This window comes from Trachurus trachurus (genome assembly GCF_905171665.1).
Source record: "Trachurus trachurus genome assembly, chromosome: 18".
Lineage (NCBI taxonomy): Eukaryota > Metazoa > Chordata > Actinopteri > Carangiformes > Carangidae > Trachurus > Trachurus trachurus.
This window is the reverse complement of record NC_139909.1, coordinates 21116652-21139774: the sequence shown is the minus strand read 5'-3', so window position 1 is coordinate 21139774 and position 23123 is coordinate 21116652. Positions and strand designations below refer to the sequence as shown.

Below are 23123 nucleotides of genomic sequence, written 5' to 3'. Positions count from 1 at the left end.
AAGTAGACATAAGAAGAAAACACAACCTGATACAGGTGGAGAAAGCTATTTCTACAAAGTGATCTCTTTTGTGCACATGACAATAAACTGCTTCATTAAAACAAGGAGTTTTCCTTATTTTTCAGGTAAATCTGTATTATAAATCATCTGATTCATTCTCATCAGTTTGGTTTCCAGCCACAGCAGGAAGCTGTTTGTCACATTGCACTGAGCAAACGTCAGTCTAACATCAAAGTTTCTAAGTTAGCCAGGTAGTCAGCCCAATCAAGTGCAACAGATAAATAAAATAAAGAAAACCTTTTTGTCATAATTCACTCAAATATGATCAAGCTATACCTGAAATAAAGATTAATTTTCTCCTCAGCATCTATTTCCTTAGTAACCTACTGCGTCAATAGAAGGAAGGTTTTATGAGCTGTGGTTTTAACACTTCTCTCTAACCATGGAAATAGGGTGATGGCCAGTGTGTTTCTTTAGTGTGTGTGTGATAACCTCATGGTACTGTAGGTTGTGTGAAGTCGGACGTGAAGCAGTGTGAAGATGAAGCTCCTACTGAGCGGTCTGCTGCTGGCCTCTCTCTGTCTCTCTTCATGGAGTAAGTAGTAACATCACTGATCAGTGTGTTTGTACACGGCACATTTCAAAAGCATTAGTTTCACTGACAAAGACATGATCCAGTTCACAGTCTTATTATGGGCCTTAAAATGATTTATGACTTTGTCTCTTTACAGGTGTTTCATCTACAGACATGTTGGCTGTGAACCAGAGTCCAGATGTTTCTGTCATGGAGGGGGACACTGTCACCATCAGCTGCTGCTTCACAGGGAAATATTCAAGATTGAGACTCAGCTGGTTGAATAATCAAACAAGAGTGAAGAACGAGGTCATAGATCAGATTCATGAATCCAATTTCTGTTCAAATTTGACCTTTTTCAATATCACACCAAAAGACTCTGGGAAATACATCTGTACAGTGACTACAGAGATACCAGTTTATTCTGTAGTCTCAGGAAATGGCACAGTGATCACAGTTAGGACCAAAGAGGACGGAGGAGACGACACAGATCATGGTAGGTGACCAGACACCAAGGCTTAAAGAGTTTAACATCCTGAGTGAATAATGACATGGATTCAAAACTGCAACATGGTCTGTTTAGGAAATAAATATATCTCTTAGATCTAAGGCAGCTCTGACAGCTCAATACTCTGCAACTTAAAGCAGAAGTAAGCGATATTTTTGTGTTAATATAAGTCTTAAATAGTTCTATCTTCCGACAGCAATCACTTACATGGAGTGTTTGGACCGAAACACGGGTCTGTCAGTCACTCTGCTCTGCTCTGAGCCGAGGAGAAAACTTTTCTTGTATCGTACCAGATCGAACTGGTACGACTTCACAGGTCGGAAAAACACGAGTTACGGGTTGCCTTGAACGCACCATAACGTCTTGTCAGCCGATGGAGTTAGCAGCCCCCTCCCTCGTCATGGATCTATTCGTCCTCGTCCCTACGTCACCACATTCACGCGCATCCCTTGGCTGCACACACAGCCCTTCATGCCGTTCTCTCTCCTCATTGGATAAAAACTGTAGGATACGAGTAGGGATGGGTATTGATAAGAATTTAGCGATTCCGATTCCATTATCGATATTGCTTATCGATTCGATTCCTTATCGATTCTCTTATCGATTCTCATTGGGTGAGGGAATAAAAGAGAAATGGGTTTGTTTGCCTTAATGCAGTGGTTCCCAACCTTTTTTGGCTCATGAACCCTTTTGACATCACAAATTTCTGGTGACCCTCATTCAAGATGAGCAAGCTCAGATATTTGTATATGCTGCATTTTATTTGATCTTGATTTATATTCAAGAAAGTGGAATGTATAAAGAATATAGTTGTTTAAGATTGTGAAAAATAATTCGTTTATTTAAAAAAATTTTTTATCATTTACTAGACATTTAAGGCGATCCCATTTGAATTCCAGGCGACCCCACATGGGGTCCCAACCCCAAGGTTGAAAACACTGCATTAATGGCTCTAACATTAAAAAAGTTGACAGGACCGACCTGCCTGGACAGGTTAACACTATAGACCACTGTGGCTGTGGGGCAGCTGTGCTCACAGGAGGAATTTAACAATGTTTCCATTACATGGTTTTTATGCATCTGTATCTTCGCACTAGTTATTGTTTTCATAACGTTCGTTTTTATGCGGAGTGAGCGAGCGAGCGAGCGAAAGAGAGAGAGCGCGCGAGAGAAAAGACACAGGGCGTAGCTACCGTCTCACGTGGCTACGACGAAACCTGAAAGTAAGTGGTTATAATAAAGAGAGAAAAACAGAAAGAATAGACATGTAGCCTGTTCAGGAGACGTTGTCCTGTCCTCTCGACGTGAGGGAGGGAGGACCGCAGGGTGGCTCACAGGTTTAGTGATGAGGAAACGTCACTGTCAGCTGCATCTGTCAGCTGCTGCTCCACGCAGACACCTCACTAACTTTATTTTGTGAGAACAAACGGTGACATGTGGATATAAACACTAAGCACCCCCATTTATAATGATGATTGGTTTTAACGTAACGTCACGTAATTAATCAATTAATGCGCGAGTTTCTGAATCAAACGGAATCGATAAGGGAATCGTTAAAGCAGACACGCACACGATTCCAAGAATTGATCCAAGCTGGAACCGGTTCCGAAGAGGAACCGGTTTTCGATACCCATCCCTAGATACGAGAAAAGTTTTCTCCTCGGCTCAGAGCAGAGCAGAGGGACTGAGAGACTCGTGTTTCGGTCCAAACACTCTATAGAAGTGATTGCTGTCGGAAGATATAACTATTTAAGACTTATATTAACACAAAAATATCGCTTACTTCTGCTTTAATTCTGTGCATGAAATGAAAAATATTCAATATAAAATATAAAAACTGCGATGACCATGTGGACATAGTGAGAATACTGCTAAGCTGTAGCTCCCAGTCTGTATGGCAGTGTAACAGAGCAGATGTCCCTGTGGATCTCTTTCAGGTTCCTCCTGGAAGGATGTGTTGATCTTTTCTCTGAGGTGCCTGCCACTCCTAGTTCTTCTAATAACCTTCTTTTACCTCTACAACAGATTAATTAAGACTCTGCAACACAAAGCAGGTACAATATGATACTTACCTTAACAAAGATCAGTAGCTATATTAAAGGTTTTCAGCCAAGCAATGCAGTGTGGAATGGCAGAGTAGACACCTTTATGTGATATCTTAATTATGAAAATATATCTACACAGCCTATGACATTCCAATCAGGTTTGTGTGTGTTTGTGTTAATTATCAAATATTACCCACTCGTGTTTTTCTACTTGGCTTCAGTGGACTGCCATTTAAGAAACATTGTGACATCATAATCCTAATTGTAATGAAAGTATGTGGACTCAGTTGCAGCACGACCAAGAAGCATGGTTTACTGAAAGTCAGGTTGTGTGTTGACAGACAACAACAAATAAGTTATTTATTTCGATAAACGTACGGTAACCAAACTTAGCTCTCTACTTTCTTCTCATAACTTTCAAGGAAAAAAAAGGAACAAAAAGCCTCACTGCTCTATCCAACTGCAAAACCAAAATACATAGGCAGCAGCCCTCAGCCTGTTATACACTAACACAGAAAATACCTCAAATGTTGTGCAAGGACTGGATCAGTTTTAAATCTATTCCCCTCCACTGAGTACCTTGAACCACAGGTTTACCCTCAGGAGGCACAGCGCACACACACACACACACACACACACACACACACACACACACACACACACACACACACACACACACACACACACACACACACACACACACACACACACACACACACACACACACAGAAAGTCAGAAATGAAATGAGAGGACGAGCAGGCAAGGAGATAGGACCAAACATTGATAGTTACGTATTGTAACTACAGATTCTATGAGCACTCATTTCTCTAAGCTCTCACTAGTGGGTTTATCCCTCACACGACCGCGCAGCACTGAAAGTATTTAGTCCACATCCACTAACACGTAGCCCCACGTGCGGTCTCATCATCTTGCAGTTGAATAGGCTGGAGTTGAACAGGTGCCGTCTTGGCAGATTTCCCATTTAGCTGGCAAGTAAAGCATGTGGCAATGATGGATTCCATCAACTTGTCCATCTGAGACCACCAGTCCAGTTCACGTAGCCTCTGTTTGGTGCGCACTACTCCTTGGTGTGTGTCAGCAGCTGGCAGCCTGGTTATGTGATCCAGGTCTTTACTCAACATCTGCAGGGTGTGAGATGTGAGATGAAGACATTACATAGACATTATGTCACATGGACCTTTAGTCTTTATCAGCACCATACTGTACTACTTTATAATGGAAGGAGCTCATCAGTCTGTACATTCATGTTTCAGATGCTCCTGAAAATATTTCCACTTCAGGCAAAAGAGAGGAAGAAGAGGAAAGAGAGGAAGACGGGGAAACACCTATATATGAAAATCTTCATTTGTCTTGACAACTGTAACACTTTTCTGTCACTGTGTTTTTAAAGTAGCACTATCCAAATACAGCAGTAATAGCAATAAAAAAACTGAAATATGCAATCAATAGGTCGAGGGAGGGGAGCCATAACTATCTGTACACAAAATATAGCCAACGGTGTAGTGCCTGTGGAACAAATGCAGAATTCCTTTCTGTTATGAGACAAGCCGTAAAGAGGACGAGGAGGTTTATATCTAATACGCTGCACCACCGGCCCCATCTTGTGGCCGAACAAAGTATTGGAATTTGCGATAGTGGTACCCTTTATAAATAAACACTATCATTATTACAGCATTATCATTGTGAGTGTCCCTGGTGTTTCTTTAACACTACATAGACAGTATTCATGTCAGTTAAGAGCAGTGTTGGGCAGTAACACATTAGTAGTAACGCATTACTGTGATCATATTACTCTTCTCAGTAACGAATAGTGTAACAATTACTGATAAAAAAAATTCAGTGATATTATAGCTAACCCTCCAAAAACAACTTGTTACAACGTTACTTTTTGTCACAGATTTTTAATTGAACAGTGCAATCCCTGGCCAAAAAAACAGATACAGATAGCTCTTTAGTTTGTTCATAGCCTATAACAGTTTCCTGTTTTATTGTGAAGTCTGTGTCCTACCTCTGTCTTCCTGTCAAGTTTCCCGCCTGTTTGATTACCTAATGTGTCTCACCTGTGTTGATTGCACCACCCGTGTCTTATTCCCTTGTGTATTTAAACAACAACTAATAAAGAAACTCACATTTAGTAACCCATATTTAAACCCTGTGTAAGAAAGACGAGAGGTGTACACTAATCACAACATAAACAAATACCATGCGTGACAGGGATGGAATCAAGAGCATCTCAGCGTAAAGGACGTATTGCAGAGCGTCTCTCTCTCTGTCCGTCTCTTTTAATTTTTTTTTCTGTGATGAGAGATGCTGAGTCTAGGCTATACACTCACTATCTGATGCCGAGGGTGTTTGTGGTTGGCTGAGAGATATTATAGTTTGTTTGTTTTTTGTTACTTTGCACAGCCAGGTTGAGTTTCCATTACGCGTGCCAACTGCCTTTGATCTGACGTCAGATGTAACGGGACAATCTATATAGATATAAATTTACGTGTTGTTTTTTAGTTTTTTTTAATTTGGTTTTGAAACGGAAAAACGAAAGAACGAGCGGTACACGGATTTTGAAACAGTCCTCTTCATCGTGCTGTTCACATTCTGACATCATGAGACCAAGACCACACCATGTAGCTATAACAGTCCATCAACAGTACCTGGACATGTCCAGACTTCAAACAGGATGTTGTCAGAGGGACGTGTCCACTGAGCTCAGAGTGTCACAGAGTGTCATCAGCAGGAAGAGTCACAGAAAGACAGAAGTAAACATACGTACTGACACATTGACATTTTTCGTTGTTATCTTTTGTTTCAATACAGTGTTTGAGATGAAGAAACTGCCCTTCCATACCTGTACTTCTAAGTCGAATATCCCTAACTTTTTGAGAGCAGCGTATGTGAATAGAATAGAATAGTTTTTAAATGACTGAAAAGCAGGTGAAGACAAAGAAAAACACGACTTAAATACGCAATACATTATATAGGTAAGTGTGTAATGCTGCTTATACTAAATACAGCCCATGCTATGCATACAGCACAACAATTACAAAGTTTAATCAGTTTTTAAATCAGTGACACCACAGTGAGGTCAAGAGATCCACCAGTGTGAACACAGTGAAACGTGTCTAAATTAAGAGCTGTTTGTTTATCAGTGTAGACACTACAGACCACAAACAAGAAGACCCTTGCTGTAATGCAATGTTAGTCACAGATCTGAACACTGACACATTTGTGGTTGTTCTTCTTGTTGTCTCTCTATCATTTTCTGTTAAAGCATTACAAAATTGGAACTCACTTCCCACCCATACATACTGTACTTTTAAAAACTGTGTTTTTCCTGCACTTTGAAGGGCTGGAAAAAATTATATTATAGCGAACAATGGAACTGTGTATTTTTTTTCAGGTAAAACCTCTTTTAGGCCGCAAAAATAGGCCGTTTCTTTGGGTCTGTTCACAACACTGTATGTTGTAAATCTCTGGGCAGGGCTATTATGGGCTGGCGTTGCTAACGGGAGGAGTGCAGAGAGTCTTCTACTGCAATTAAAGTACTTACGGGCTATTTGTAGATCATACAAACCCACTTTTAAAAAAAATGCTACTATCCCTTTAACTGTGTGTCTGTTCCCCCATTCCCTCAGTGTCTCCTGTCATACCTCCACTGTCCTATAAGACAGAAATGCTCCAAAGAATAATAATGATTATGATCGGTGAAGAGTGTGAAAAGAAGATCAGTCTGACTCATTCTGTGTTGTCTCATATTGATGTGCAGATCTGCATCATCATTAGAGATTAGACACTGCATGCTACAACCAAGCAGAGCTCATGACCACTGAACGGCTACTGGCAGAATTGGTTTTGGTTTTGTCAGTGGTTAGTTCCTGTTGTTCTCTGCCATCACATGGACAGTCCACAACAAAGCATGCAGCCACATTAAGTAGACATAAGAATAAAACACAACCTGATGCAGGTGGAGAAACTTATTTGGCACGACAATAACTACAGTAGCTTCATTAATTCTTTGTCTCAAACAAGGAAGTAGTCACTATTTCTAAGGTGCATTTATCTTATAAATCAGCTGCCTCATTCTCATCAGTGTGGTTTCCAGCCACAACAGGAAGCTGTTTGTCTTAACAAAAAAAAAAAAAAGCTGCAGATAACATACAACATGTACTGCATCAGTCTAACATCGAAGTTTCAAACACCCAGACAACACTTGATTGACCAGATGAATAAGATAAATAAAAAATTTCCATCATCATTCATTCAGAAATTATCAATAAGCTTTAAAGCAGAAGTAAGCGATCCGGTCGTTTTGGCTAATGCTGCGTTCCAGGCAGGCTTTTGAAACCGTAAATTACAGCTTCAAGTCACGACTTACGACTTTGTAGCGTTCCAGGCAACCCACTCGTGTTTTTCCGACCTGCTGCCTGTGAAAGTCACTATAGTGGCAGTGGCTCAGGTGGTAGAGCGGCTCGTCCAATGATCAGAGGGTTGGCGGTTCGAATCCCGGTTGCTGCCGTAGTGTCCTTGGGCAAGACACCTTACCCACCTTGCTCCTGATGGGTCGTGGTCAGCGCCATCAGTGTGTGAATGTGTGTGTGAATGGGTGAATGTGATGTACTGTAAAGCGCTATGGGTATCGTTAAGATGGAAAAGCGCTATATAAATACAAGACCATTTACCATTTACCATAACGGCCACTCGTAACTTCTGACCCGTGAACTCGTACCAGATCGAACTGGTACGACTTCACAGGTCGGAAAAACAAGAGTTACGGGCTGCCTTGAACGCACCATAACGTCTTGTCAGCCGATGGAGTTAGCAGCCCCCGCCCTCGTCATGGATCTATTGGTCCTCGTCCCTACGTCACCACATTCAGGCTCATCCCTTGGCTGCACACACAGCCCTGCATGCCGTTCTCTCTCCTCATTGGATAAAACTTGTAGGATACAAGAAATGTTTTCTCCTCGGCTCAGAGCAGAGCAGAGTGACTGACAGACCCGTGTTTCGGTCCAAACACTCTATGTAAGTGATTGCTGTCGGAAGATATAACTATTTAAGACTTATATTAACACAAAAATATCGCTTACTTCTGCTTTAAGAGGATTTTGAATTCAATTCGGAACTTTATTGGGAGCCAGTGGAGCTGTTGGAGGATGGGGTGATGTGGGTGGATTGATGGGGTCCTTGTGATGATGCGGGCAGCTGAGTTCTGGACTAACTGGAGTTTATGGAGGGATTTGTGAGTGACACCGGAGAGGAGAGAATTGCAGTAATTGAGGCGAGAAGTGGCGAGGCTATGAACAAGAATAGAAGTGGTATGGGGGGTAAGGGAGGGGCGGAGGCGCTTGAGAAACTGAGAAACTGTCGGTTTTGGATAGTGCTGATTTGGAACCAATGAGGAGAACCTTGGTTTTATCACTGTTTATAAATAAAGATTAATTTTCTCCTCAGCATCTATTTCCTTGGTAACCTGCTGCATCAATAGAAGGAAGGTGTATGAGCTGTGGTTTTCACACTTTCTTTAACCATGGAAAAAAGGGTGATGGCCAGTGTGTTTCTTTAGTGTGTGGGTGAGAACCTCATAGTAGGTTGTGTGAAGTCGGATGTGAAGCAGTGTGAGAAGATGAAGCTCCTACTGAGCGGTCTGCTGCTGGCCTCTCTCCGCATCTCTTCATGGAGTAAGTAGAACCTCTAACAACACGTGGGTCAGAGTTGTGATGTGAGTTGTAGTACCAAAGGTTCATGTTGTAGGTCCTCACTGTTCAAACAGGTAACACATGAGAGTTTGGACATTGTTCGTCAGTCTTTGTTGACGATCTAGATAAATATATTTCAAGTTTAAGTCTGTTATTTGATCAGTCTGTTTGTACACGGCACATTTCAAAGCATTAGTTTCACTGATAAAGACATGATCCAGTTCACAGTCTTATTATGGGCCTTCACAGAATTTTTTACTTTGTCTCTTTACAGGTGTTTCATCTACAGACATGTTGGCTGTGACCCAGAGTCCAGATGTTTCTGTCATGGAGGGGGACACTGTCACCATCAGCTGCTGCTTCCCGGGGAAAAATTCAAGAATGAGAGTCAGCTGGTTGAACAGTCAAACAGGAGTGAAGAACCAGGTTGCACAATGGACTCAAGAATTAAATTTCTGTTCAACATTGACCTTTTCCAATATCACACCAAAGGACTCTGGGAAATACATCTGCACAGTGACTACAGAGGTACCAGTTCTTTTTGAGGTCTCAGGAAACGGCACAGTGATCACAGTTATCACCAAACAGGACGGAGGAGACAAAACAGATCATGGTAGGTGACCAGACACCATGGCTTGAAGGGTCTGAGAAAATCTTGTGTGAATATTGACAGGGATGCAAAACTGCAACATGGTCTGTTTAGGAAATAAATGTCATATTGTTCTGTAAAGCTTAGATAAGGCAGTCCTGACAGCTCAATACACTGCAACTCAAAAAAAATGCCAAGACGCAAACACACTACAAATAGAAATATTTCTGTTCTGTTGTGAGTTTTTTTAGTGTGCTGTCAAACTAATGAAGTAGTGTTCTGAAACTGGAGCATGTTTGTGTCTTTGCACATGTTTTCTTACATATACAAATGCACTGAGCTTTCAGGGCCACCTTATATAGATCAGTTGGATATACCCTAACCTCAACCCTTGAGCAAATATTGCTGTGGGTGCAGGTGCTAGGAAAACTGTAGTTGCTGACCTTTAAGGCCCCCACACACCGCCCCGACGCGACCCGACGCCGACAGCCTTTGTCTGACGAGTCTGTCGCCTCTCGTCGGCCACAGTCTGGAGAAAGTAAGCAGTGAAACACACCGCCCCGACTACTGCCGACCAGAGCGATTGATATTTAGTGGCGATAGGACTCCCATAGAAATACAGACCAATTTCATAAAGTGGTAATAATCTTGCCATGTACAGTAACCATGTTGACTTAACAAAAATAAAATAAAATAAAATAGAATTTTATTAGACTGATTGGTTCATTGTAAAACGTTTATTTATTTACGTAAATGTGGTGAATTCAGTACGTAGCCCAGAGCCCTGCTCACTTTTCATTCAAACAAACTAATGCCACTGCCACAGTTGTTAAATTTCATCAATGAGACCAACATTAATCTCCTAAAAAGAATTTAACCAGCCAGTGGTAAACCACTAAAAGCATGCGAGATCCCCTGGGAGGATGACGGAGGTCGGCCCCGGCAGATCAGCTCAGTAGAGCGGCTGCTGCCGCTGTGACAGTCGCTGCCACGATCCCCGGTCGCGGCTTCCACAGACTCCCAAAACAACCATCGGAGCAAATTTCCTAGCATGTGTTATAAACTGACCACAGACTCTGGATTAAACTGTGATGTGTTAACAGCACTAAAGCCAGAATGAAAACAGTTTTTAGCAGCTTTACTGCTAAAATGCTATTTACTGCAGGGGTTCTTGACACTGTGTCACAGAGACCCGGGATATGAATTCTGTTCATGACATGAAAATATGAAATATAAAAACTATAAGCTGTTTTTTAATTTTCTCCTTTCTTACTCTCCAATGGTTTGAGCATCCTCGTAGGTGTTCTGGTAAAATACTCTAATAAAAACCTCATGTGGATCTCTTTCAGGTCCCTCCTGGATGGATGTGTTGATCTTTTATCTGAGGTGCCTGCCACTCCTTGTTCTTCTAATAACCTTCTTTTACCTCTACAACAGATTGACCAAGGCTCAGCAACACAAAGCAGGTACAATATGATACTCAACAAACATCAGTAGGCTATATTAAAGGTGTTCAGCCATGCATCAGTGTCAGTCAGAATAGATGACTTCTCCTCCAGTAGCATCGTTAGAGTTTTGCTGAACATGAACTTTGGTTCAGATAATAACGTTGCCCACAATGTAAAGTCTAACACCTGTGTAGGACTCTTTGACTTTTTGTTCAGTTCTATTGTCAAGTTACAGATGTGACGCTAAGAGCTCAATGCAATGCAATTTAAGAAAACAGATGCAGATGTGACGTCATAATCCTAACCACAGCAGACTGGGTTCATTGAACATTCATCATGAACATTACAGAACCTTTAACAACAGTATGACCATGGAGAGGAACTAAGCTGTACACTGTATAATACTATTCAGGAAAAGAGCATTGTTATACAACTCAAATGTTTGGTGTTTGCAGGGTCCATGTGAGACTTTAGTCTTGTTAAATCAGATATCAACACCATACTGTAGACATACTAGCTACTTTACAATGGAAGGAGCTCATCAGTCTGTTCATTCATGTTTCAGATGCTCCTGAAAATATTTCCACTTCAGACAAAAGAAGAGAGGAAGGTCAGGAAGAAGAGGAAAGAGAGGAAAACCTGGAAACACTTTTATGAAAATCTTCATTTGTCTTGACAACTGTAACACTTTTCTGCCACTGTGTTTTTAACTACCTTTTATAAATAAAGACTATTATTACAACATTATCATCGTGAGTGCCCGCCTGATTTTTTTTTTTTTAATTGCGTGCCCGTCACCCTGCAGCAAGCTGGCATACATAGCTCTTTAGCTTAACAGTTCATTTTCAGGACTAACAGGACAGGATTGAGGATTTGTTTAGGAGAAATGAAACAGTAGCGGAACACATTACTGTACTCATTACAGTTTTTCTCGATTGTTTACACACAATTTCTGGTTCTTGAGGCACAATGGCCTCAACATCTAACTCATGCACCGACCCCCTGAACCAAGTCTGCTAAACTACAAGCACAATTCCTGCTTTACACTCAATTTGCAGTTCTATAACACACTTTTTTTCAAAACACTACACACAATTCTCTGCATTTGGCACAATTTTCATGAAGAAAATCTCTTGTTTTCACGAGTAACACACTGTTATTCAAAATTCTAAAGTTAGTTTCCCTACTATGCACACTGACTCATCACATGGGTAAACACCTGTCACACAGTTTTACAATTAGCAATCAGAGCTTTAGCAAAAAAGGGCAACATAACAGGCAGTGATGGACTGACACCAAAAAGAAAGAAACCAAACAGAGAGAGAGGCCACACAACACAAACACACACACCGATATATAGCAGTGATCATAATGATGATGAGAAAAGAAAATGCATTGATCACCAAAATTGCATGTTGATAGAAAGATTTGAACCTAGACTAGAACAAAGTCTTTGACTACAAAGACTGCTGCTCTACTAGGTGAGCCACATGTAGTCTCATCCCATCAAAATTATGTGTTCAGTCTTTCAAAATTGGTCGGCCATAAACCAGCTGACCCCAACCAACTCTTTTTTTTCCTTTTGTGGTCAGATCAGCATGGCTGCATCGTCACACGACCACCTCGGTCGCGTCTTCACGCATTTCATTTGTTATCGTGTATTTGAGTGTTCTGAGTATCAAAACAATATTCAAAAATGTATACAACATTTACTGTCTAGTTACAGTAAAAAAATAAATAAAAAAAAGCCTAAGTCATTATGATGAATGGAGTAGAAGTGTTTTCCATTCATCCTAGTGTTTTACACTGAGCACATCAGTGTTCAACTGGTTCTTATACATTTCTAGTCATATGATGATTTGTGTCTGTCATTTGAGACTAAAATAGCATTTTGAGAAGAAATAACATTGTTTTGAATGTAGTTTCATTTTGCAGGAGAAGTTAGGGGTTTTGCCCATTGTGTGTGTGTGTTTGGATTTGTGTGTAGAGTTCTGAGAGTATGAGGCATGCTTTCAGAAAATGTGTGTAAGCAATCGAGAAAAACTGTAAGTAATAAAAGTTGTAATATTACTTTTGAAATAAGTAATGAGTAATTTATTACATATTTTGAAAAACGAGCCCGACACTGGTTAAAATTAAGTTAATCTATAAAACCATGGATCCCTCAACAGCGTTGTTAGTAGTAGGAACAGGCTGTTACTGAGCAGGACACAACATCTGCTGAGTGGTCCACTGTTGTGTCCTGCTCATATGTGTTTCTCTTCACTGGGATAGTGGACACCAAAACATATCTGAGACACTGAGTGACTATTAGACTGACATTAATAATGATAATGAGGAAACAAGATAAACGCCGGCAGTCTGAGGAGACTTATGTTAGTTTGTGTGTGTATGCATGGACCTCCACTGAGCTCTCTGTCTTTTGTCCACTATTCAGCTTTTTAATCATTGAATGTATTATTTGTATGTTGATAATAATGTATGTTGATAATAATGTATGTTGATAATAATGTTGATGTTGATATGTTGATTGTATTGTGACACCCATCTACAAATCAGGTGACCCTCGGGATATTTCTAACTACAGGCCAATCAGTATCCTACCTGTAATATCTAAAGTAGCAGAGAAGTGGATAGCTGAACAGCTTACATCTCATCTAAATAACAGCCCCTTTTCATTGCATCCAATGCAATTTGGGTTTAGAACTCACTACTCCACAGACTCTGCGAACTGCTTTCTTCTTGAAAAAATAAGATCTATGATGGACAAGGGAGGTGTTGTTGGGGCTGTTTTCCTCGACTTGAGGAAAGCATTTGATACTGTAAATCATAAAGTGCTCATTTCCAAACTCTCCACATTTAACTTCTCAGACGAAGCCCTTGAGTTAATAAAGTCATATTTGCACAATAGAATTCAACATGTGAAGGTTCACAACCACTTATCTGATGCTCTAAATTGTCCAACTGGTGTTCCGCAAGGATCCATTTTAGGACCACTTTTGTTCAGTTTGTATATAAATGATTTGCCCTCTGTATGCCCTGAAGTTGAGACCCAGCTTTATGCTGATGACACGGTGATATATGCACATGGCAGCTCAAAACAACAGGCCGCAGAAAAACTTACCAAGGCTTTGGATGGTGTCACAGCATGGCTAAATAAGTCTTGCCTCAAATTAAATACGAGTAAAACAGTTGGACTGTTCTTTTCAAAAAAGTCAACTTCGAGTCCAGATCCAGACATAACTCTACTGGGTGAAAAACTTCAAATTGTAAATAAGCACAAATATCTTGGCATACTGATTGACCAACAGCTGTCCTTTAAATCCCATGTGAAGACAGTCTGTCATAAGATTAAATTTAGTCTATCCAATTTAAGATTTATTAGAAACTTCATGACCATGGATGCAGCAAAGCTTTATGTAAATGCAATGATTGTTTCACGTTTAACATACTGTTTGACGAGTGTTGCACAAGCAAATAAGACCACTCTCAAACCGCTTGAAACATTATACAAACAAAGCCTAAAGATCCTAGATCGAAAACCTAACTCCCACCATCACTGCCTCATTTTAAAAAAGCATGATCTTCTGAGTTGGGATAATTTAATAAAGTATGCAAATCTCTGCCTGGTCTTTAAAATACTGCACAACACTGCTCCTCCTCCTCTCCAAACATTCATAACCCAAAGATCAATCAATGACAGGGCAACCAGAGGATCAGCTCGAGGAGACTGTGTTGTTCCCATGAGAAAAAGTGTCTTTGGCCAAGCTGCCTTCTCAGTAAAAGCAGTGCAGGACTGGAACTCAACACCAGGGTCTATTAGAGAATCAAACACTCACTATTCTTTTAAAAGACAGTTAAAGCAGTGGTTAATCAATAATCAATCATGTAATCACTAATCATGTAAATCACTAATCAATCATTAGGCTATTTGTGCTGTTTCTTAATGCTTGTAATCATATGTCCTGTTTTTGTTTTTGTTTTGTTTTTTTTCCTGTTTGTTTGCTTATTTGTTAGCTTTGGTTTTCTTGCCTAATGCCGTTTCATGTCCTGCCTTGTAATGTCTGATATTGTTTGTGCTAATGTTTTAGCTCTGTGTGCAACTTGCATGTGTTTCTAGCTGTGCTTTCTTCTCTTGCTTTCTCTCGCTCTTCTTCTCTGTGTCTGCATGTTACTGTATGTCTGCATGCCATGAGCTTTTGTCATGCTGTATGTCAGACTTCTTACCTGTTTTACTTGTTATTATTATGAGTTTTTACTACTAGATAGATTACTAGATTGTTATGTAAGTTGTGTCTTGAAAGTACTTAATTGTTGCCCCTTTTTTTGGCTTTTAGGTTGCCTTTAACATCTGGCCAGGGACAACGGATGAAAACTAGCCTTGTTGGCTAACTCTGGCCCACTGACAGTTTTCTTTTAACTCTGTTGATTAGTGGTGCACTGTCCCTATGAAATAAACTAATAAATGAAATGAAATAACCCAAAATGTTGTATTATTTTCTTTTAGGGTGACTTTAAACATCAGTCCAGGGACAACAGATGCAAAATAGCCTTCGGCTAATTCTGGCATGTTTACATTTGTTTAAATGTTTTTATTAATGTGCAATGTCCCTGATCCTTAAACCTTTAAATAAATAAAATAAATAAATTAACAAATCTGTGTTTCTGCTGGATTCTATTTGGATTGATGACATATATGCTGAAAACATCAAAGAGTACAGTTTTGAATAATAGCCTACATAATATATTTGAATATTGAGTTCTTAAGATCTGGCCAAATTAAACCCTAACACACAAGCCAACAACACTTGCACCCCAGTTTGATTTGTCACTTACAGTAATTACATCTCCCTGAAACACTTCCATTATTGTCAGGCCTCGCTGCAGTGTGATTCTGTATTTGCTTTGCACTAAACTTTTTTGTACAGTGTATTTTCACCATGTGTTGTGAAATTCCAACTGACTGAGATGGAGCTGACTTATCTTTGATGCAGTACAGAACCAAAGGCTTACATGGCGTATTTAAATGTCAATATATCAGATGGAAACAGAGGAGTATCATATTTTTGTTGTTCATTGTTGAGGGTGTGATCTCATAACGTCTGCTAGACTTGTGAAACATCCACCCTCTGATGTTTGGGGTGTAGATTTGGGTGTGTATAGTGTCAAAACACTCGTGGCTGTTCTGCTGGCAAACCAAGACTTCCGCTTTCAAACTCTGTCACGAAAACTGAAAAGAGTGAAACAATCTCTGCCAAGGTTTTCACACGGACTCTATCGCTTCCTTCAACTGCATCTCGAGGAAGGAGGAAGGAGCACAGGCTGTGGTTTCTCACACTTCTCTTAAACTGTGGGAGAAAGATGCTACCGTGTGTGTATGTACTTTTTGAGATGCGTGAGCAGCACATCGTGGGAGGGACTTAGAGAAGCTGTGAGGAGATGAGTGTTTGCAGGCGGAGGTGAGGCAGAGTGAGAAGATGAAGCTCCTACTGAGCAGTCTGCTGTTGGCCTCTCACTGCGCCATCTCATCATGGAGTAAGTAGAAACACAACTTTAACATCACAGCTGTGTCTAGTGTGAGTTAGAGCTGCAAATGTTAAAAACCTCTCTCAGAAGATTCATATTTCAGGTCTTTGAAGGTTTGAATTTTTGTGTTTGTGAACAGTACATCTCACAGAACAGTATAGCCTACGTTTCAAGAAGTTAGTTTCACCGACAAAGAAATGCAAAATTGATCGTAACAGAAATAAATGATCACAATTTCTTCATTAATTGTAGTAAACTGTATTATTTAGACTCCAGGTCCATTTAAAAAAGTAACATAACAGTATTTCCACATAGCTGACTGGTATCGCACAGCACTGAGAGCAGGATGTGACAACAGCAATATGGCAGCATTATGTGAACCGTTCAGTCGATGGAGACATTTGTACATCAGGTTTCTCAAAAGAGCATGAAATGAATGAACTTGTCCATAACAAAACAAATCACTTGCACTGCACCAACTTGGTTTTCTAAGCAACATGCGCAGAATGTATTGCTTTGTACGAAAGTGCCAAAACTCTGCTGTCTTTAGCCCGTGATGCAGTTCACAGTCTTATTATGGGCCTTGAAATGATCGATGGCTTTGTCTCTTTACAGGTGTTTCATCTGCAGACATGTTGGCTGTGACCCAGAGTCCAGATCATGTTTCTGTCATGGAGGGGGACAATGTCACCATCAGCTGCTGCTTCACAGGGAAATATTCAAGAATAAGACTCAGCTGGTGGAATAATCAAACAAGAGTGAAGGAGGTCATAGATCAGACTCAAGAATCACATTTCTGTTCAAATTTGACCTTTTTCAATATCACACCAAAAGACTCTGGGAGATACATCTGTACAGTGACTACAGAGATACCAGTTTTTTCTGTAGTCTCAGGAAATGGCACAGTGATCACAGTTGGGACCAAAAAGGACGGAGGAAACGGCACAAATCAGGGTAGGTGACCAGACACCAAGACAAGGCTTTGACTAACTTCCTGGTTTGACAATCGATACAGTGAATAATGGCGTGTATTCAAAATCGTGAAAAAAATCTTCATATTTGTATATTCTTTTCTATTTAATCACTATATAAATTAGTAAAATTATTAGTTCAAAATAAACTAATAATGCAAAATTAGAAAGTTTTGTTTTCCTTATTTTGCAACTTTGGTGCTATATCAGCTTACAGTAACAATGTCTTTTGTAAAAACAACAAAACTTAATTCACAGTCCTGTAACCATCCCCTGCTGTTAAACCGACCTGCCCTTCCTGTTCATTATAAAACTGTTTTTTTCTTGTCTGTAACAACATCTATTGCACATCTGCCCGTCCTGGGTGAGGGATCCCTCCTCTGTTGCTCACCCTGAGGTTTCTCCAGTCTTTCCCTGTTAAAAGGGTTTTCCATGGAGTTTTTCCTCAGTCGATGTGAGGGTCTAAGGGCAGAGGATGTTGTTATGATGCCATGTAAAGCCCTTTGAGACAAACTGTAGAAATGGGCTGTACAAATAAAATTGCCTTGCCCTGCCAGTGTAATATCTGTGTTTTTCTCACATGCAGAAAAACAATCTACCGGACCAACAAATATCCCCACCATAATCTCTGTGGCTGCAGTGGTTCCACTGCTGCTCGTCACCCTCCTCGGTTTCTACTGTCTGCGGAGGAGACAAGGTACAAATCTAAATGTTTTCTTATTCTTCATCACAAGCTCCGTTGAAGTTCTCACAGGGACCATTTCTGGTTTAGAAAGTCGTTGTGAAGTCTGCGAACAGAATAACTGTTACGCAGTTACGTTTCCAGGAAGAGATGCCACTGGTGATTTTGAAATGTAATTTTCGCAATTCATTCATTGTATTTTTTTCACTGCTCTGAACTTCCCAAAAAGTAATTCCTTCACGTCAGGTTTATATAAATCTTAAGCCTAAAAATATCAGTATAGTTCAAGAGAAAAAGGACCCTATGAACAAATCAGTAAATTACAAATATGGCAGCGTGAATGAGTTTATCTGTGTCTTCAAAACTCACTTATAGGGACTAATGTTAGTGAAAAAGGTGTTAAGATAATTAAACTCCCTGGAAATCAATACTTTTAACCTTTCTCTTGTGTTCGGGTCACCAGTGACCCATTTCCAGGTTTTAAATGCATAAAAGTACCACATAAATGTGTTTACAGCATCAAGACTTTTTGACTTTGTCAGGAACATCTATTTAAACAAAATTAAAAAATAAAAATAAAAAAGTTTCACAAAATTCTAAAATGATCTGGTTAAAATTATGACATTTGTAGTGTTAGGGTCAATTTTGGTTATAACGATAAGAACAATAATTAGAGTTCAAACTGAAATTATAATTGCAAAACCAACCTTTTCATGGATATGGAAGCCAAACAACGTAACCAAGAGATGAGAAACAAATGGGCTGATAAATAATTGTTTTAGTGTGTTTTACAGCTGATTTAAGACTCAGGTCAAAACTGACCATAGATGGTAGCGGAAAGCTGACAAGAGGAAGGTTCAATTGAGGGGGACCCACACCAAAAAAATTAAAACCAATATTTTCATGGATAAGGAAGCGTAACAATGTAACCAAGATATGAAAAACAAATTTGATGAAAAAAAAGGAAAAGTTTTTAGTGTATTTTACAGCTGATTTAAAACATGGGTCAAAACTGACCCGAACACCATAGATGGTAGCAGAGAGCTAACACAAGACAAAATAAACAGCAAATAAAAAAGGAACTATGTAGATGTTTGTCCCTCTGCAGACACAACAGATAGTTGAGAGATGATGATGATGATGGTGTGAGCTTTTAAAATTCCTCCAGAGTTGGAGCTCACTCTGAGTTGAAGACACGGCCTCCGTCATTCTGGTTTAACGGCACTGTGCTGAGATAATGAAAGGCCTGCTAACAGGGGGAGCATGTTCACAATATCACTGCCAAACAGAGCAGGACTTAGTAAAATACCCAGAGTCATGGGGTGAATGCTGATTGTGCCCTGTCACAGTCAGATGTTAGCAGATGTTAGTAGTTTATTGTACAATGTAAAACGGGCTTGCCATTGTCGGTTAAACAGACCATCATTATCTTGATAAATAAAAGGCAGAATTGTGCATTCTACCTAAAGAGTGAGTGTTGTCTTAGATAGACATGTTAAGATTAAGATTAAGATGCTTTTATTGTCATTGTATATCATACAACGAAATTTCCATTTGAGGCATTCCCAGATAATAGCAGCATTTAAAATAATGTTAATAATAATAATAATAATTCATCCTAAAAGCCTAAGCAATAATCAAAATTATCAAGTTAGGTTGAGACACAGGTTTGTACATGTCTGACCTACTTACAGAGGAACTATAGAAGATTTTGACCTTCATTAAACAGCTTTGGAGTAATTGTGATGAGCAAAACAGCAAAAAAGCGACCTGACTTGCGTAGTTCCCCTTTAAGAGAAGAGAAAGACGACAGAAAGGTCGTATTTTCAGCTATGTGTGAGAGACATAAATTATAATTATCAAAGACAATCAGCTGCAAAGAACCTTAAGATAACAGAGTTACAGTAAAGGATGAATAAATGTCTGCAGTGTGCTTTAGTAATTCTAATATGGTGGTGTCTACGCAGCAATAGTTTCCAGTCATCTGTATAATGCACATCTGATGCAACAGATAGTGACAAAGCACCCCGGGTGGCATAATTGTGGTTGATGTTTGACATCAGCAACATGTACCTATCTCATGCTTCAAAAATGACAATGCACTATCAACACAATGTTTTTGCAAGCACAACTCCAATGCATCTTTGCACAGGTTCAGGTCGGTCACTAGTTTAAATATACTGTAAGTAATGACCTGGAATCATTTCAGTGGGAAAGGTGTGGGACCAAGAATTTAATCTTGGCAATGACAATAATGTGGAAATGATTGGTGCAGCAGGATTTTCTCTACGGGAAAGATAAGGTATAGGACTCAACTTCATACAACTGAGGGAGAGACTACACAAGGCATGGTGGCAGTGTTTTTTCTGGTGCAAGCCAATACACTAGTGACTATGCCCATTCAATTTAAAACAACACTTGAATGTGCCATTTCTCCGTATTTTCATTTTATTGTGTGGAAGAGTCCAGCTACTAATTTCTGTGTGTGTGTGTGTGTGTGTCCCACGGGTTCAGCCCAAGCAGCCAGGGTGATCTATGAGGTTCCCCATGTTGACTCTGAGGTGGCAGAGATGGACAAACACAGCACCGGCTCCTCCAGAGGCTCTTCTCAGTGGGTGAGTGTAATGGTGACGGGTGTGGGAGGACCAGAGGAGGAAAACAGGCTTATTGTACCACATTTTAGCGAGAGCATTCCGCATGTGTGGAACTGTGGAAGTGTGGAATAAAGATTAATAATATAATATAATATAATATAATATAATATAATATAATATAATATAATATAATATAATATAATATAATATAATAAAGTATAGATTAATAATGATTCACATCTAATTCATGATTAAGTGATTCATTTAATCATATGGATTTGGAAGGTATCTGTCAGTTAAATGTCCAAAAGCTAAACATTATATTATAGTGTCTGTAGCACAACATAAAGAATTAATAAAAATCAGTGTTGGTGTATAAATCTTTTATTTTTATTTTTATGAGGAATTGTTCTTTTGTATTTTTGAAGGGATTGACCGCATTTTGCCTCTGCCTGAATCTACTCAGTCTCATTACTTAAACTTAAGACTATGTTTATACTGTCTATATCATTGATACTTATTGTATTATGCACAATTACTGATAACTATAACATATCTGTCTACATGTGTTGTGTGGCCGCCCAAACTTTATCTGGATAAGCCACAAAAAAACAAAAACACATTTTACTTTCCACAGCAAAGTATAAAACAAAACTGTCAGTCACGCTTATTAGGTGTACATGGTCCTAACAACAATGTTCAATATTTTATCCCTTGCTTTAAATGTTCTCTATTTGTGCCTTCAGTCTCTACTACACATTGAACCTATAATTTGAGGCAGCAATAAAGAATGTTTTTTTTATGTAGGAGCAATATAATGCGACAACAACACCTCACCTACAGGCTGTCATAAATAACAGTTTTAACTGACTGACCAACATCCTGTCAGTGACTAATTCACCTATTTACATCATTTGCAAAGGTTGTGTAACCTTTGAGCAACCACACACTCAAGCTGACAAATGTTTGTTCTCTTCCGATAAAATGTGTGAGTCTGTAGTAATTGAATTTTTTATCTTTTGGTCTGTTTCAGTGTCAGGTACCATTGTACGAATCCTGCGATTACTTTTCGCCTGTGCAGACCAAGGAAAGTGGATGAGGATCTGCTCACTGGACTCCCTATTGTTCCAGTATTTTCTCTTCGTAACTCTTTTGTATCTGACACCACACTCTCAGGCTGGAAAGATTTTTATTAAGCTTTTGTAAAGAGTGATAATATTTTATATTTCTCTACAAATGAATTCTTATTCATCTTCATGGCGAAAGGCCATCTCAATAACAGATGTAGGCTACTTGCAACAAACGAAGAGAAGAAAAGTATTTGCTTCTTGTTTTGCTCGATCATACCCAGCTAGTCTGTTGACCACATTAGTTAGTGGTATTGATTATAGGCCGCTAAGATGGTTTCACAATGATTTCCGCTCAGGCTAAGGACACAGTGGAAACTATAGGGTTATGGGGTCGCTCCATTGTAGGTCAGTGACAGGAAGTGGAAACAGGGTCTGTGAACGTCGCATTGGTTTCTCCTGTGCGTGTTTATCACATACAGGCACATGAAACTGACACAGGACATATACATGCTCTACATTTGAGGTTGTGTGTTTCCTTTTCTAAAATGTCCAGAGACCATGTTGCTTAAAGAGTGTTAGCATTACTGAAGACAGAGTGACAATCAGTGTGAGCAGGAAGTTAGCCATCAGAAGATGCTCTCTGTTCATGCACATTGAGTGGGACATGTTTTCTTTGTCCTCTAACTATTAAAGGGACAACGAGGAGTTTCTATTCGGTTATAAAAAAGTCTCACGTTAATGTGGATGAATCTCCGCTACCCACACTTGTTAATGGGCCCATTTTCGATAAATATATCGTTCTGTCTCTATCGTTATTTTGTTATTATTAGTGGTGGCGGAGATGCTGGTCGAGCCGACCAGCGTTTTTTACTTTCGGTTTCGCAACGAGTCATGAGAATAATGCAGCTGAATCGCCGTTTATGGTCGGAACTACGACGGTATGTGAACCTCTTTGAACCTCTGACTTTAATTCTTGATAAATGAAAACATGAGTCCGTCTTGCGCCGGTCAAAAGAATTTTACGGTGCGCGCGGAGGCTCATAAATGTAGTGTGAAAACGCTTCGCTTTTCCAAAACTCCTCGTTGTCCCTTTAAGTATTATGACATACAAAATGTGAATCTTACAGTCTTCAGATTTGGTCTCTCAACTAAACATGTAGGCCTAGTTAAGATGCTAATATATTAGCATTCTGTTTGTGAAGTGAAGTAGTAGTCATGTATCATCCCAAAGTAAAAATGTGAAGCTGTGGCTGCTGTAACTATCAGAGGCTCTGTCAGTAGCCTATATTAGAAATTAGCCGGCAAGCTAATTATCTTGTGGGTAAGCTTATTATTTCTGTTCCAAAACAAAAATGCAGACAGATTTTTTTTTTAAAAGAAAGAAAAAAAAGGCCTGTTAAA

General features: G+C 39.6%; 1 protein-coding gene across 1 annotated transcript; it reads left to right on the top strand.

Moving 5' to 3' along the window:
• Positions 1 to 783: 783 nt before the first annotated feature.
• On the top strand, positions 784 to 22409 carry LOC311002017 (uncharacterized protein). The gene is made up of 4 exons (XM_083993212.1): positions 784 to 1070; positions 17963 to 18073; positions 20573 to 20673; positions 21686 to 22409. Exons 1-4 carry the CDS (start codon positions 785 to 787, stop codon positions 21749 to 21751), a joined length of 564 nt encoding a protein of 187 aa, XP_083849338.1. The 5' UTR covers position 784; the 3' UTR covers positions 21752 to 22409.
• Positions 22410 to 23123: the final 714 nt, after the last annotated feature.

Excerpts from the sequence above, each read along its gene's own strand:
- LOC311002017 (XM_083993212.1), top strand. The coding sequence starts at position 785 with ATGGAGGGGGACACTGTCACCATCAGCTGCTGCTTCACAGGGAAATAT. Across the intron at positions 1,071-17,962 it reads AGGAGACGACACAGATCATG|AAAAACAATCTACCGGACCA; the intron begins GTAGGTGACCAG and ends TCTCACATGCAG. Across the intron at positions 18,074-20,572 it reads CTGTCTGCGGAGGAGACAAG|CCCAAGCAGCCAGGGTGATC; the intron begins GTACAAATCTAA and ends CCACGGGTTCAG.